At 41.7% G+C, this 17138-nt stretch overlaps 1 protein-coding gene across 1 annotated transcript in view; it reads left to right on the top strand.

The window, feature by feature from the left end:
- The first annotated feature begins 2080 nt into the window (after nucleotides 1–2080).
- col7a1 (collagen, type VII, alpha 1) overlaps nucleotides 2081–17138 on the top strand; it is a 64608-nt gene continuing 49550 nt past the window's right edge. The window contains exons 1-14 of the mRNA XM_030091010.1: nucleotides 2081–2246; nucleotides 8345–8417; nucleotides 8528–8708; nucleotides 8791–8947; nucleotides 9064–9157; nucleotides 9271–9429; nucleotides 9518–9675; nucleotides 11689–11818; nucleotides 11907–12026; nucleotides 13047–13202; nucleotides 13705–13824; nucleotides 13914–14063; nucleotides 16697–16813; nucleotides 16921–17067. Of these exons, the coding sequence (XP_029946870.1) occupies nucleotides 2211–2246; nucleotides 8345–8417; nucleotides 8528–8708; nucleotides 8791–8947; nucleotides 9064–9157; nucleotides 9271–9429; nucleotides 9518–9675; nucleotides 11689–11818; nucleotides 11907–12026; nucleotides 13047–13202; nucleotides 13705–13824; nucleotides 13914–14063; nucleotides 16697–16813; nucleotides 16921–17067 (1798 nt within the window). The 5' untranslated portion in view covers nucleotides 2081–2210. The remainder of the gene's footprint in view (nucleotides 2247–8344; nucleotides 8418–8527; nucleotides 8709–8790; nucleotides 8948–9063; nucleotides 9158–9270; nucleotides 9430–9517; nucleotides 9676–11688; nucleotides 11819–11906; nucleotides 12027–13046; nucleotides 13203–13704; nucleotides 13825–13913; nucleotides 14064–16696; nucleotides 16814–16920; nucleotides 17068–17138) is intronic.

Below are 17138 nucleotides of genomic sequence, written 5' to 3'. Positions count from 1 at the left end.
TAGCGGTGCTGCTTTATTCACCTAAACAAAATGCACCAAACTGAATATCTACTGTGATAATGTTAATAATAATAGTAACCTACACCACGTATCAGTGGAAAACATGAGAAACTGGTCACTAAAACCTGGTGAGGAGTTTTAATTTGAGTTCAAGTGAATTATAGTGATTGAGCAGGAAAAAGAGAGGTGGGGTGTCATTTTTGGCAAGAAGATAAAAGAATCAGAGAATGTCTGTTGACTAACTCTGGCACAGACTTCAATTATCAAATCCTGCATCCACTCTCAAGAAGAAGACTGTTTCATCTGCAGAGAACTGAGTCTTTATTTAAAATGGTAGGTGCACGTCTCTCATTTAAAACGACTTAAACTAGTCTTAAAATTAACCTCTATCTTCCAGAAAAAACTAGAAAATATAAAAAGAAAATCCCCAAACTTTGCATTCCATCATATATTTCTGACTCATCCACAAGGGAATGTGAATGTGCAACATCTGAATCAATTTGCGATGTTTCAAAAAACACCCAATTCTTTTTTAAAACAGCTTCAAAACCCTGGGTGAAGACTTTTGGGAGTCACCAGGAAAAAAATGCCAACCATAACCATGGTATCTGATGATGCAGGTGACCAAAGCATGAATCCACTCTAAATGAATGATTGGCTTCAATAATAAATTCGCATTTCAAGCAGTTATTTTTTTCAATAAATATAACACCAATAGTAAAAGTAATGATGTACCATAAGTGACTGTTTTTCATTTCTCTGTCTCACACACGTGCCTGTACATCGTGCTGTAAATGTCACTCATGCATGGCGTAAAGACATGGATGACCTTTGGTGTTTAATCTAACTATGCATGTCGACGCAAGCCGATGCAGGCCTACATAAGAACTATTCTGATGTGAGGAGTTCTTGATCTGACACATGCATCCAGGGAAACGTGAGATAGGTTGTTTTTTTTTCACCTCTGGTGAACTCAGGCTGAAGAAGATCACCATGTTCAGCACCAGCCGAACAAGCCTGAGCTTACCTTGAATTACAAGGATCAGAGAGGCTTTCTTGTCATTTTTGCCTCAACTTCCTACCATCCCTCTAGTTTCTCACCTTCCAGGGATGAGCGATCATGTGGTCCCCATGAGCACCTTGGCTCAGTGAGTACCAGGACAGGAATCCTGGGCCACCCTGGGTTACAACCACAACAAAGGGAGACGATGTGAACGGAAGTTGCAGCTGTTGGAGCATGATTGCACGCTGGCCCCTGGTCATTTTCCAAAGCTTCATCACTGGTCCTCATGCAGTACTTTGTGAGATAAAAAAAGATCAACCACTGCATCATGTCTAGTGACGGGAGGTAGCAGCTGGGAAATGATCAGTAACCTCAGAAATTCAAGGGAGTGTTGTCTCAGTGCAAGCAACTTAACCTTGTCTTTATTTAAATGGGGATGTGGTTTAAGCAAGCACAGGAGAGATGTTGCTTTAAAATCCAATATCTGCTCTGATTTCTCTTTCTGTACATGTGTGAGCAATGGTTTAAGAACTGCATCTTATTAGTTCCAACAACAATCACAAAAATATTAATAGCATTATAAGCTTAGGACATGAAGTGTATAACATTTTTGGAATTACAGATATTTTGATTAATTTAAAACGATACAATTTCTTATATATGCAAACTGTTAGTCCAAAGAAATGTTTGCTTTTATTTGCTATTCTCAACTACGCGTTGCAAATGTGATGGTTTCAAGATGTAAAAAAAAGTTATTTCGGTGTTGAGGACCTCCAGCAGACATCAACAAACCCGCGTCAAATCACGTGACAGCGTCTCACCTGGAAGAAGTGTCGCTGCACGTGGGGGACTTTCATTCAGCAGCAGGGAGGGACGTGAGGCAGGGAGAATGGGGATGGAAAAAAAAAAGAAAGGCAGGAGAAAGGGAGAGCAGCTCACCACTACCCTTCAGGCATCCCAACAAGTCTGGACTGCTCTGCTGCAGCTTGTGTCGAGGCAGCCTCAGGAATCACTCAGCTCCCTGCGGAGATGCAGCAATTCGGCTTCTGAGCTCCGCGGCGGATGACGGCGGCGCTGCCTGGACACTTTTTTTGAAGCTGTGGCCGTGGACACTGCTGGACGCTGAGAAGAAGTCTGCCTGCGTGGACACAACCTGCACCCGAGAGCCGTGGCTGGATATGCCACAGGTGGACCGGCGGGAAGCGGCATGCTGCAGCCCGGCGCGATGAGCAGGAACCCCCAGGTAACGGGAGGCACGGCTCTGCCCTCCGCTGCTGCCCTGCAGCACTCCCAGTGTGACTTACTCTGTGAAAGCTACCCATATTTAATAAATCTGCAGTCTTTCAGTATTTATTTACTTCTGAAATATTGATATAAGTGAGATTTACAGTTACCCTAAATCTAATCAATAACCTGCAGCTTATTGCTTACAGGAAAAAAAGCCTTGACTTACAAGACCACGCATTTATCACCTCGTTTTCAGCCTCCACACTTCAATAAAAACATCTATATTCTGGCAAAACACTTCAAAAAATTCAAACAAAAGTGGCATACATATAGTGTAACTATGTGGCTCCTTATTAGTTTTCATTGCATGCCAGTAGAACTGTGTTGACCTCAGCTGAACTTATTGAGAGGACATAAATTCATCCTGATGCCTCAGAGGAAGGGATTCTCACTGCTCTCTTCCTCTCCCTTGATTTCAATTGTCTCTTCTGCTTCTAACATCTTTGTTGTGGTTTGGCACACACCATGGCAAAAATCCCCTCAAAAAGACAGATGAGACTTTTCCTCTCTGCTTCACCTTCACCCTTTTACTCTCTCTGTCCTCTTTTCTTTGGCTGCATTGTTGAGGCCTTGGTTAATTTTTTTGGCAAACCACACTGGACTGATCCCAAGTGTGTCATCTGTGGAGAGCGCCTGCTGTTGGCGTTCAGTATACAGGTGTTTGTCAGAGAAGCGTTGCTGCTGCTCTAAATCTGAATTATTAGAAGACTTTCAGAGCTCTGTAGGGACAAGTTTCTCAATGGTCTTTATCAATAATGCTGATCAACTGTGTTTGCTTTGGACTGCACCAGCTGAACTTCTTTGGAATTTGACTTGACTTTGTCCATTCATGCCTTTTAGTGAGAAGGATAACTCTTTCATGATGCATTCAGACATTTTCTTGATTTATTCCATCTGGCTTTTGTTAATGATAATATAAAGCTTGTGAAATACTTGAGTGAATGGATAAGATCAGGGCCTCTTTTGAAACGCGTTCCATTAAAAGGTCGTCACACTCTTCTCCACTCTTGCTGTTTCGAGTACTTTTGTTTAGTTTGGTTGAAAAATTGGAATCAATTGGAAGTGAAAATGTTGTGTTTGACCTGGAAGGTCAGACGTGCACGCATCTCTTATGATTGCCCTCAGTGTCCAGACACACAAACTCTTGGCTCTGAACGACTGTCGGAGGAGACTTCGTAATTTATTGTGACGTCTCACTTTTCCCTGACCCCTTGGTTCCATTGTCCAGTCGTGTCCTTCTCTGTCCCTCTGATGGATGTTATGATGGAGGGGGCACTGCGGCGGTCTGTGGCCTGCCACCCCCCTGGGAGAATGGCATTTCTGCTGAACCACAACTCTGTGATCTTGCTGAGATTTTTGGAAAGCACAGTCCAGTCTCTGTACAGCATCCACCAAAATCTCAGGAGGAGTCCTCTTTTATCCCTAATAAGTCTTTTTTCTTTCTTTCTTTTTGTCAGTGCTGTTGCGTAAACTGTTTGCTTCCGTATAATCCACCTCTGGATCCTCTGCGGAGTTGCTTTGAGGAGCACTATGCCGCTCTGTCTTTGACCTTTTAACCCCGCTGAATTGGTTCAATTCCCAGGTGGAGAGTGGTGGGTGTGTCCGTGGCCACGAGCCAGCTACTTCATAAATTATGAATTCCAGGTGTAAAAGCCACTCCAACATCTCATCGCAATATTTTCTAGAAATTTTGAACTAAATTAGCAAGAATTTAACATGAATCATCGCAGCATTCCAGATGAGGTCTGGCAAACATTGCAGCCACACACACAAACACACACACACACGGATTAGGTTAAAGTCTGAAAATAGAATCGGGTTTGTGGGCGTATTGTAGGAGTGGCAGGAAGAGGAAGAAATAAGATCAATTAGCTATTTTTGATGCTTTCACCGTTTAGAACTGCTGTTTGTCGTCATTTGGTGTTTTTAATGACTGTGGCACCTCTGAAGGGTTTCAGTCGCTGTCTGCAGAGTTCTGACTGCAGCAGAATGAGCAGACTCTGTTGAGGCTGTGGTCCCAGCACCTGGACAGACCAAAAATAAAGATTGCTTCATTAGATTTCATACAGGGAAAAAAGGAAAAATAACATGATGCAGTTTAGAAGTCGTTAATGGTACATAATTTCATTTTATAGGTGCAAGAGTCCTAAAATAAATGCCTTTAATGTCAAGCAGAGAAGGGGATTACATTTGGAACTTATTAAGCTTTATGTGTTTGTTGCTTGTTTGTGACACACACGCACACACACACACACACACACACACAAAATATCTGTAACTGCTGGGTGCGTGGGCTCCACGTCTTTCTTCTAAAACAAGAAACAACATTCAGTGGGAAATAGGACCTCATGGCTTCAGGCAGTGCCTGAAAGTTTTAAAGAGCGAAAGGGGTACCCGGCTCTGGTGTCTATTGCAGGGTATGAATTAAGTTAAAGTTATTGGGTTATTTTACAATTTTGCTGCGTAGCATGAGGTCTGTATTTCTTGTATGAATTAATTTAAAAAAAAAAAAAGCAAGGTCCTGTTTTCATTCTTTTTTGTTATATTTAGTCACAGTGAGTCACATTCCAATTCAAAGCATTGATTTTCGTTCTACACAGAGCGAGATATTTCATCTTGAACAGGTGATCTTTAGAGTTGCTTATTAGTTCAGTTGCAGAATTGTGTAGCACGTTAATTTTGTGTCTTTGCCGTCACGCCATGCCAAGCTGATGTATAATGGAAACAGCAGTAGGTAGTGAACTAAACCAAAGCGGAAGAGTTAATGAATCATTCTTCAGAAACTCACGCTGTTGTTTCAAAAGGCAAGAGGTTCTGTTTATGATGAGAACTGATATTGGTAATTGAATGTGTAGGCCGTAATAGCTGTTGTGGTAGCGGACATGAAAGCTGTAACCTTGGAACTCACGAAACCACAACAAAGTGCGAGACCTTTTTAAAGTAGTTTTCTGTCTCCTGTGAATGTTCCCAAACCTGTCGGTGTGTATCGCCCACAGCTGGTTTTCATGTTGGTTTGACCTGACGAGGCACTCCGACTGTCAGTCTGGTTTCAGTCAGCGTGTCGGGAAAACACCATTAATGAAAACAGCCACGTTCCAGATGACGTTGCGGTTCCTTACGAACATATAGAGGCTCAGAAACCCTCTCCGGTCTGGTGATCGCTGTCCCCTTGATCCCTCATGTACATTTGATTTCTTTAACTTCAATGGTTTGTCATGGTTTTGTTAGTTACATTGTGTATGAAGTCAGGTCTTCATAGAGAATGAGAGGTTTTGTTCTTTGGCGTAACATCTGTCAGCTATTTTCAGACGCTTCTGTGCCGTGCAACGCTGCTGTAAAAAGGTGAATGTGAGTGACGGTTTTAATGAAATCCAATACTACAAGTTCACGAAGGGTTTTTCCTTAAATAATTACAGTCGACTTTGATGGTTGTTGTCTTGGCCTGTAACAGAAAAGATGGGGACTGTGTGACGCAGCGAACACAAAGAACTTCAGACAGCATGGTCGGATTTATTCTTTTCAAAGAATCTGTTAAATGTTTTCAGATCAGAACATATTGTTCATGAGGATCTGACATCTGTCTTCCAGACATCCAGTATACCAAAGATGTGGATACAGAAAAAAAACATACGTTAAAAATACCATCTGAGTTCAGATGACGTCTGAAAAAAGAATTATATAACTTAGAGGGAGCGTTGACCGCACGGTATGGTAGTGGTTAGCACTTTCCCTCACAGTGAAAACATTCATAGTTTAATTCCAACTTGATAGATGGTCTTTCTTTGTATTTATGGGTTTCTTCCCACAGTCCAAACACTTGAGTATTAGTTTAATTTCAGTCTCAGAATTGAAAATAGGAGTGACTGAGAATGAGTGGTTGTTTGTCCCTGTAACAGACTGGCAACTCATCCATTATGCGTTCTGGATTTTGCCCATTTTAGGTTGATATTAGCTCAAGCCCTAAGCTGACGAGCACAAGTTGTTTATAAAAATAATAGAATTCAAATCATAATTTCAATTAAAAATTTCAGTTTAAAATTGAAGAAGGGCGCAGGGTATTTTTAAATACCAGTCACTGTTTGAATAGTTATTGTTAGCAGCTTTATTCACCTTTAGATTTTTATGTAATCCAAATTGCTTTTCAGTTTAGTGATGGAGATGTTTTTTTTAATTCTCTTTAAGCAGAAGCTTGGTGAACCAAGTGCAGATCAACTTTGAGTTGTTTAAAAAGTAAATGTCGGGTAAATTAGAAGCGATTGTTGACTATTCTCATTTAATATAAAGATTCTTTTTTCTGCATACATAGAGTTTATCATCATCATTACAGCTTTTTCATCATCACAGTGCCACACAACATGTTTTTCCGTAATCTAATAAAAAATGTATTTCTGAGGTTATGTGAACTTATGCATTTGTTGCATTGGAAAATAAAATCCCGTTGGTGATAATCATGGAAAGAAAATCTTAGAAATGTGCTCATTAAGAAAAAAAAGCTTTAACTATAAAGGTAGCAGATAGATCATGTTTACTGTATTTCAAATGAAAATGTAGTTATTTCTTTGGCATGGCGTCTTTGAACTGCAGTAGTTTGCACTCTCATTCTTTTTGGGGCTTGAGGCTTTGAAATAAAATTGAAATAAAAACACATCATAATAGTAACAACATAATGTCTGGGTAAATGTCCTGGCTCAGGTATACAAGGAAAAAACAAACTTCTAAGCTATCATGAAAAACAACTTAAGCTGCAATTTGGTTCAACTTCGGTTTCTTTTAAAGGGAAAAAGGAATAAAACTACTAATCGCTCATGGGTGGGAACTGGCAGCAATTGAAAGAAAACGCTTCCTTTTAGCAGGAAGAAACTCAGACTTAAAGGTGGCAACTTTGCGATTGCACGGGTTAAACATAGGGAATAGTAAAAGAAAAAGAATAAGACAAAGCAAACTGCAAGATAATCCACACACTGAAGGATTTGATGGAGCTGAAAAGCAGCATTTAATAATTTTAATCATTGTGATGAATCTGCAAAAAGGAGACAGAAGTGGACGTTATCAGCTGTCACTCCTCCATTATTCAGATTGCCTCTCAAAGGTTTCTTTGTGCTGTATGTTTATGACATAAATAAAAAAATCATGCATAAATTAACAATATAACAAAACATATACAATTTATATAGGCATAGACCAGAACCAGTTCTTAAAATAGCAGGGGTTTTAGTTGTTCAGTCAGCTGAAAACCGCTTCTGCATTATAACTTCAGGAACTTCAGAGTGCTGTAGAAATAGAAGTGACAATAGAGAACTGATCAGTAAAGAAAACAGAGTCAGGGAAATATTTATTAAGGTGTGCTAAGATAAACTATGCACAAATGATATCATAGTTCTGCCTTCGTTTTACTTGCATTGCTCGCTCTGGCTTAATTTTCAGTACTTCTACAGAGCTAAAGCTTTAAGGGTCAAAGAGTGCAGCGTGTGAACAGAACCTGGACTGGAGACAAACCGTTAATAATGAAATACACCTCAACCAGGCAGTCTGAAGGATTTTAACAAGAGGGAAAGGTGTTGAGCGTAATGAGGCTGGCAGGCTGAATATCAGAGATGCAAGGTGGGTCAGAACAGGTACAGACAGGAACAATGAGGAGAAATGTAAGGAAGGATACAGTCTGACAAATAACAGGGTTGAACTACTGGAAAACACGTGCATACTAGTATGCCGCTGAATCGAAGGTGCCAGGGCCAGACGCTGACATTTCATGAAAATGAAGAGTAATAAATAAGGTGATGGAACACTTCATCATAGAAGACGATGAGGAGGAGATAAGACCATTATGATTTGAAATTATTATTACATTCAGAGACAAAGCAGGAGAAATGGCAAAATGTAATATTTGTTATATTTTGGCCTAAAAATAATATATATGAACAAGTATTAGTAGAAATAAAACACATGACTTCCCGACTTTATAATGTTTTTTGTTTGTTTTGTGTCTTGTTCATTTTTTTTCACAAGTTAGATTATCGTAAAAAAATAATAATCTTCTGCCCTCTGTGTGTCCAGGTTGTGAAGATGTGGCGCTGGATTTTCACTGTGACTGTCCTGCTGTCGTCTATAAAACAAGCTAAAGCTCAGGGTAACGTTTTCTCTACAAGAAGCATCCATTTGCTTTCAGATGATGCTCGGAAACGTAATGTTTTGTGTTCCTGTAAATAAAGGTTTTTGCATCCACATCCCTTTTTTCAGGCAGGTGTAATAATGTGCAAGCAGCAGACATCGTTTTTCTGGTGGACGGGTCTTCCAGTATCGGTCGAGCCAACTTCCTGCAGGTGAAGGGCTTCATGGCTGGAATAGTGAAGCCTTTTGCCAGCTCGGTCAGCGAGTCGGGGATTCGGTTTGGCGCCATACAGTACAGCGACACCTCCAGGTGACTGGCAGGGATTCTGTTGACTTCACTGCTTTACTGCTGATGGAGAAATACATATTCATGTTCTTTTCTGCTCTTCCAGAGTTGAGTTTACCTTCACTACTTACCTGAATGGCACTGAGCTCGTCAACGCTGTGCAGAATCTAAACTACAAAGGTGGAAACACACGCACTGGTGCTGGTCTCAAGTTTGTGGCCGATAACTTCTTCAACCCGTCGTCCAGTCGGGATGTGCCGAAGGTTTGCGTAGCAGCCAGACTGTGGCTGTCACGAATATATTTAAGCATTTATAATGGAACTCTGTCTTTTTTTCTCACTCTCTCTAAATCTATCTTTGTTTCCTCCCAAACTTCCAGATCACCATCCTGATCACAGACGGCAGGTCACAGGACAGCGTGCAGGAGCCAGCACAGAAGCTCCGCAGTCAGGGAGTGCATGTGTTTGCAGTTGGTATGTGTCGTACCTGCAGTGTAATTATTTTTGAATTGATGAAATTGATTCACCTTTTGGCCACCTTTTTCTGTTTTATTTATTTATTTTTTTTCTTCTTCTTCTTCTTTTAGGCATAAAGAGTGCAGACAGGAATGAATTAGCTCAGATTTCCTCTCAGCCCAGCAGCGACTTCACGTCTTTTGTTGGGGACTTCAAATTGCTGAACACACTCCTTCCACTCGTCAGTCCTCGAGTTTGTTCCAAAGCAGGAGGAGTCTATGCCAGCGATGGTATGTTTAGATTACTGCAATCAAATGTCGGAACAATAAACTCTGAACAGTGGAAAACATTCTCTCCTCTCCTCTCTTCTCCTCTCAGAGGCCTTTTCGGGCCCGTCTAACATCGCCTTCACAGGCCAGACGTCCGATTCCCTCAGGTTTCGTTGGAATGCTGCAGGCGGGCCGGTGAGTGGTTACGTGGTCCAGTATGTACCGCTCTCCGGTCTCGGCCAGCCAATCACATCAGAACTGCGTCAGGTGAGTCCATAGCTTAAAGGATGGAGTTGATTAGGGATGCATCAATACCTAATTTTTAGAGTACAAGTACTGGTAACAAGCTTGAGGTACTGAGTATCGATACGAGTGTTTATTAAATGCCATAAACCCAAATTCATACTCCATACACAAATGATATATGAAGACTATGTGTCACTGTGAACCACCTCCACACAGCCTCTGCATCAATGCTCCATGCACCTTCAACAGTGTGCAGGGTTTTCTCACATGGAAACACACCGCATCTGAAAATTGCATGCTTGGCGGGCGTTGCGGCAGTGTCTAGATAAAAAGAGGCTTTCGTTTATTTTGTATTTGAATCACTTGCACAAGACTGTTTCCTCCTGGAGTTTTTAACCGGACCGACTTGGTGGCTCAGTCACAAATTTTCTCTTTAATTACTAAAACCAGTTCAGGGAAAAGGATTTCTGAAAACATTTAAGGTGAGAAATAAGCTGTGCATGTTGGCTCCAATGCAGGATTCTACTTTATGCAAATGGTTCAGGGCGATGGAAAGCAGCATGAAGCGCACCAAGCATGCACCGTGGTGCATTTCACGTCAACAATGAAAGAGAGGGCGAGAACTGATGAATCCTGTGAACATTCACCTACATTACCTACATTAGGCGTAGAGCAGTGCATAGCGTCTGTCTACGCATGACGGCGTGTAGTACTCGCCTGGTGGTATCCGGGATCTTTTATGAGTACACATACTTTGTGTGGTATCTGGATACCCCATAGCATGGGGTATTTGCAGGGGGGGTGTAACTATTGAAGGTAAAAGAGCTTGAGCAGTTATAGCTGCATTCACCCTGAGAAATGTCTCTTCCCAGTCCCAGGTAATTTCAGTTTCTGTTAGTAGTGGTTAAAACTATTATTCATTAAGATTCATACAAATTTGAGTGATTTGTGTTATAGAAAATGTAGGAAAAAAGGTGAATTGCTGAAAGAAATGCAAGTGCACAACTTCAGTGTAAAAGTGAATGTATGATCTACAAAGAGAAATTTGATTTGATCGGGACATTTATAGGATTATTCACCAGAACTCAACTGTGGAACTCCTCAGAGGTCAGAAGGGTTCAAGGTGTACACTGCTGGGGTTGGTTTCCCTCCATCTTTATCACAATCCTTCTTAATCTGTGCATGCCTTGTGGACTTTGTGAATTTGTCGGTAAAGTGTTGCAGTCTTTTGTGACAGATGCTCTGTTATATTTGTACAGGGTTCATGCTGCCTGTCTCTACAATTTGTTACTCCATGTTTGATTTTATATGCCTTTTGAGATAATTTATAAAAATAGATGTGCTTCCACACCGCCTCAACCAGCTGCTTCTTAAAATGATCCATTGCTGTTCAGTGCTTCAGTAGAACAATAGAAATGACACTTTTTCCAGTTAATCAAGCTTTAAACTGTAAATTTCTGAAGAGTCACGCTGTAATTGTCTGACAGCGCTGGAGAAATAAACTTTTTCACAGAAGATCGAGAACACGTTGAGAACAAGCTGTGAAAGCTCGCAAATCAGGACACGAGAGAAAATATGACATTCTTTGAAACATCTTTTCATGTGAAAAACATCAGGAAGGCTGGCATTCAACCAAAAATACCAAACTGATCTAAGATTAAACTTGTGTAGTGTGAGAGGTGGCTGTACTGGAGGTTCAGTCTGAGAGGAGGGACTCGTCCTTCTCACACTTTGAAAACCCCGTTAAGTAGACTGAAGTAGTGTAATTGCAGTTTTAGATCCAAAGTGAGTCCTGCTTTGCTGGAGAGACATGTGCATTCAGGCTGGGTATAAACACGTCTAATGGGTGGATGATCTGTACGTAGACACCGTCGAGATTAAAGTGTTGCAAAGCAGCGTCTGAAACTTTCTCCTGAGAACCCAGGCAGCTACATTGATAATGAAAGAATGCCATCGGCTATTTTTTCCCCCTTGCATACTTTGCTTAAACTTGTTTTAGGTATTAAGATTTACAAAGTTTACTTGCCCCTGCAGGAGACTCTAACTGCAAGTCAGAGGACTTTCACTGCCCGAGAGCTGAGGTCAGGAACTGACTACCTGGTGACTGTAATTGCCCAGTATCCCAACAGCGTTGGAGAGTCTGCCTCTGCCAAGCAACGGACAAGTGAGTGAGAAGTGAAGGACTCAAATGTCAGCCAAGAGACACCAGCCAAAAAAACACTCAACAATTTCGTTTCTGTCTCCTTTCTTAGGGTCCCTGCCGGGTGTTTCCAGCCTACGTCTGGTCCAGGCAGGCTTCTTTTCTCTCTCTGTGGGATGGGATCAGCCCTCCACTCCAGTTCAAGGATACAGACTCACCTATGGACCTCGAGGTTAGACACACGCTTAGGTTTTCTTCTATTTACTGTCTGATTTTCCTCTGCTCGTTTCTGTTTTTATCAAGCTTGCATGACGTCCGTGATCTTGACAGAAAATCATGGAAGAGACTTTTTGGCCGACTGTTATGTCAAAATCATCTTGTCAGAAAAAAACAACGTTGGCAGATTGAGAGATTACAACGGAGATAAGGTAGAAAAAGGTAGTCAAAAACAGTTAACTTGTTGGTGGCAAGTTGGAACCTTGTCAAGAATGTGCAGCAGTCTGAGTTGAGCATGATGAACATAAGCTCCTCGAACGCCTCACTTCCCCCAGGCTTCAGCTGTCAGTGAGAATTTTTATTGCCCAATCATTACCTAAAATATCAAATACATGTTATTGTCACCGGTTGTGAAAGGAGGCACAGTGCGTGAAAACCTTTACTTATGTCATGAATTGGCTGCAATTTTGTCCCTACAGTTATAGAGACAGGGTGTGTCAGGTCTGCGGGGTTGGTGTTGATTCAGAGGAGGAGAAAAACGGCCCCCGAGGGCTGATATAGACACTTTCCCTCATCAAACATTTGTCAGTACAGCCAGTTTTTTTTTTTTTTTTTTTCAGAAGAATCTCACACTGAGCTCTTCTGCTGACTAGTTAGGGTTCATCATGTCTGCTGCAACTTTTTGAAGGTAGCCAGTGCAGGTCCTGTATTGATCAAGCTCTGATCAACTGTTCATGTTTGACAGCAAAATGTAGACGCAGAAAGATTCTATTCACATCGTGCATGCAGACAGATACTGGACTGCCTTGCTCAGAGTGCAGTTATACAGTATTATGAACAGCTGGCAGGCTTCCATGTACAGTACACACACGGCCTGATAAATGCAATCGAGGTAATCTAATAAAATACAATTCTGCACGTTTGCACCTGGCCTGTTAATTCTCTTTGATGACTCACTGGGCTGTGTAATTTGCTTTTGATGCGCTAAACGGTCTCCTGCACATCCTTCCTGTCTGACTGTTGTCTGGAAGAGTAGGTCAGCCAACGGCCCAACTCCTGGAGCAGTCGCTGTCTGCTGACTCCACATCTGTCACCTTGGAGTCTCTTCAGGCCGACACGGAGTACGTCATCAGCCTCTACCCTTTGTTCCCCCGAAACTCTGGATCCCCGTCTGTTCTCAACGCCCGCACATGTGAGTCTATTAATAACGCCTTTTTGTACCGACATGTACTGTCATTTGATAATGAATGTTTGTATTGAGATCTTAATCAAATAGTATAATTTAATACAGTGGTAATTTGACGACAATTGAAGTCAATTTTAGGTGTTTGTGTGTAATGACACCACTTACGTCTTGAATGTAATTGCAACGAATTGAGATTTTGAAATTCATGAAGTTTACTCGGGCTTGTTTCTCTTAATTTTACTGTATGTGGAAAGTTGCAGGGTTGCTTTCGCCTTCTGGTCTACTGACTGAAGCCATTGTTAGCCTTGGCGCTATCATTAGCTGAAGGTGATGTCTTCACCTCCTCTGTTACCATTTCAGTGAACTCCTGTCTATCTTAGGAATTTTGAGATTTCCAACAAACTGCAGTAACTTGGCAAACATGGTTTATAAGGTTGGAAATTGCTCTTTATGATCAGCGATTTTCAGCATTGTCAACAAGTGGTCTTGTCCTATCTGCTTACGCCAGTGCGCCTTGAGGCAGTGCAGCAGCTGTCAGTCGAAACGGAGTCGGCGGGCAGCGTTCGCGTCCGTTGGAGAGGCGTCAGTGGAGCAAGGGCCTACCGTCTGGTCTGGGGACCATTTCCTGGTTGGTACAAAGGACCCATGAATCTTCTTTCTTTTTCTAGTTGTACTTAGTTGTACACACTTCATTGACGTCTTGCTCTCTCTCCCAAGGTCGCAATGTGGAGACTGTGGAGGTCGCAGGTGACAGCGAGTTTCACACTCTGTCCCAGCTGCTGCCCGATGCGGAGTACATAGTGACAATCATCCCGCTGTACGAGGGAAACACTGAGGGCCCCGGCGCAACGGCCAGATTCAAAATAGGTGGGTGTGCGTTCATTAGGCAGTGAGACACACAGTGTGAACTGCCGCAGTCCTATAAATAACATTCAATGTCTTTGTTTTTTGACATCTTTGAAAGGGAGTTTTGCTTTTTGACATGCCAAGAAACAAATGGAAAAACAAGAGATAGCAAATGTAGTCAGTAGGATTCTCTTCTAACCATTTCTCTCTTAAAAAGTCTGCACATGGTACTGTTTAGGTCTGTTTGTTGAACATTTTAGGCACACCTACACACTCATTATATACACACACCATCTCGTGAGTAATGCCCATATGGTGTCACTTCACTGAGCAGTGTTGTTTGAATGAAAACTGAGTCACAGCACAAAGCGCCGGACAGTACAGACCAAAGCCTTCCTCGTGTCCAACTTCTGCTATCAAAGAAGTGAGGAGTACACAGAGCTCCACGTCCGGCGCACCGCAGTCACCTAAACTGTGGCTCAGCTGGTTTCTCTTTTGTTTGTTTCGGAGCAAACCAGCTGTGTTACAACTTTGTGCTTGTCTGTGGTTTATTTGGGTTTATAAGTTTGGTCCGTTTCATTTGGAAAAAATGTTGGCTCCTTCGTTTTCTGGCGAGAGCCACATCACACAAAGCTCTCGTATCTGTTTAGAATAATGCAGCAAGAAAATGAAGCTCCAAACAACATTTATTAAAGAGATCTTCGATTTTGACGGAGGTTTAAAAGCTTACATTGGCAAGAAAAAAAGCGAATTCTTTTAAATAGTTTATCTGCATAAAGAGTATTGATAACAACAATATGCTCAGTGTATTACCACTCAGATAACTATTAACCAGCTGTTACTGAAATCTAAAGCGTAGTGAATAAAAAGAGATTAAAAAAAAAAAGTACTGTTGACAAGAAGAATGTGAACCAGACCTTGCAAAGAAAATCTCCATTCATCAAGAGTTTTTGATATGAACAAGACTGTAAAGGCTTACGTGTAGTCTCAGTGGCTTCTGGTGTTTATCAGTACACCGTTTGCTAAACTGTCCTCAAGTCCAGATGATTTGGGACTTCAACTGCTCTGTGGAAGTGGGGCTCTGGCTAAATGGATTACAGAATGCTTACTGTGTTACAGAAGTAGTCACAGTAATGGCTGAAAGCTTAAAAGAACCATTGCAACAGCAAAACATGATTTCCATGGCAGGACAATGAAGGGAAAGGTGCAACGTAATCAATCAATCAATCAAAATGAAATTGGCATTTCTGAAAAATTTAAATTTGCCACAGACTGACGCTCAACAACTCCAGCAAGATTATTGACAACCGTCCAGAATCTTTCTTCAAATCTTCCTGGTATCATCACCAAGACACTGCACATTTTGTTCACCTGATCACAGCAAACTTGTTTCTCTTGTTTCTGGAGCCGCCGTACTGTTGTTATGCAGAACTCATCAAAGAACACATCATATTAGACCCCAAGTATACAAGCCAATGTTTTTGCACTTATTTCCTGGAAAAATAAGTCTTACATTCAAACCAGTTTGGTCGTTTCGTAGTCACACCAGCCATCCTGAGAACATGTTTAATCAATGAAGCAGCAGTCTGGAAGCGTTCACTTACAGAAGCAGAGGTGTGAATATTAGATTGCTGTGTTCAGCAAGGACATGATGTGTTCTTTGTGAGGTGTTTGGAGGATTACATTGCACCGTGTTCTGTGTAAATCATGTTAAAATTCAATGGACGATTCCTGCAGGAATCGAGCAAGCGTTCAGGTCTGTTTTACCATGTTTTGTTTTTTTTTTGTTTTTCCTACAGCAGCGTCTTCTTCTCCCAGTTTCAAATAATTCAACAACTCTGCATGACAGCCACTCAGGCCAGAAATGCTCCGTGGAGCAGTGTGACTTGTGGTCTAACAGGATTATTACGAGGCAGTGACTGCTCTGTCCGTGTCTTCTTGTCTTCTGGTTTTTGTAACCTCTGGGCTTCTCACTCGACACCTGCCACTTTAACACTGATATGCAGTGTGTATTTGAAGGGAAAGTGTTTGTCTGCCATGCCTTAAGGATGGCTTTTAGTTCTCTATATTTCACTGCCTCGGGGCAGTGGTTCAGCATGATATTTCAGATTTAATAACATATAATTAATTTGGTTGTCAATCACTCCAATTTTAGCGTTTTCAAGAAGTTTTACTTTGAAAGGATTCCATGCAAAACCCTGAAGGTGAACTGGCTAAAGTGAGTCAAAAACAAACAAACAAAAAAAAAAAGTGTGTCATGTACATTCAGCCCGTCCTTTCAAAAACAGTCATACTAAACAGTTTTGTCTGCAGTTATACGGTGAATCTTCCTCAGTATTAGTAAAGCACAACAGAGACCCAGGCCTCTGCTCTCATGAGATAATGATCCTCATGTCCTGTGTTTTCTCTCAACAGCCTGGTGAATCTTGTATTCTTGTAACCTTTCATTACTTCGATTGAAGTAACTTTAGAGCGGAATGTCTTCTGCACATTTTGCAGAAAATGACCTTAAAAATCGATCAATACGTCATGCTGTGTGCTCGGCAGCATTTTTGTTTTCATATTGGAAAAAACGTCAAATTATCGTTCAACAATTCTGTATGATGAATTGAAGGTCCTCTTGTCATATTTCATGTGAAATGTGTCGTTCACAGAGCGCCAGGAGCAGCAGGTCCTCAGAGCGGCCACGACGGGCCCGTCCACCATCACCCTCACCTGGAGGCTCATTCAGTCCTCTCAAGGGTATCGCCTGGAGTGGAGGGAAGGAGAAGGTCAGATGTGATCTGGATTCTCGGACATTTAATCAAAATTGATGTTTACACAAGCAGTCCTGAAGGAAAAAGGGAAATCAAAGAAAGATGATTATTGCCCCCTTTAGGAGGACCAGCTCGAACCCTGTCCTTTCCTAGAAGCACCACCAGCTATGAACTCACAGGCCTTCAACCCAACACGGAGTATATAATCACCTTGTACACCCTGTTCGAAGGCCGTGAAGAAGCCACGCCTGTCTCAACCAGCTCCAGAGGTCAGACAGGAAAGTTCTAGTGCACTGATTTCTCCCTTTGTGGTTGTTTTCATGTGTCATGAGAGCGCTGA

The sequence above is a fragment of the Salarias fasciatus genome, chromosome 5 (genome assembly GCF_902148845.1).
Source record: "Salarias fasciatus chromosome 5, fSalaFa1.1, whole genome shotgun sequence".
NCBI classification, from domain to species: domain Eukaryota; kingdom Metazoa; phylum Chordata; class Actinopteri; order Blenniiformes; family Blenniidae; genus Salarias; species Salarias fasciatus.
The sequence above is the reverse complement of the archived record's forward strand: the minus strand, read 5'-3'. Positions and strand labels throughout refer to the sequence as shown.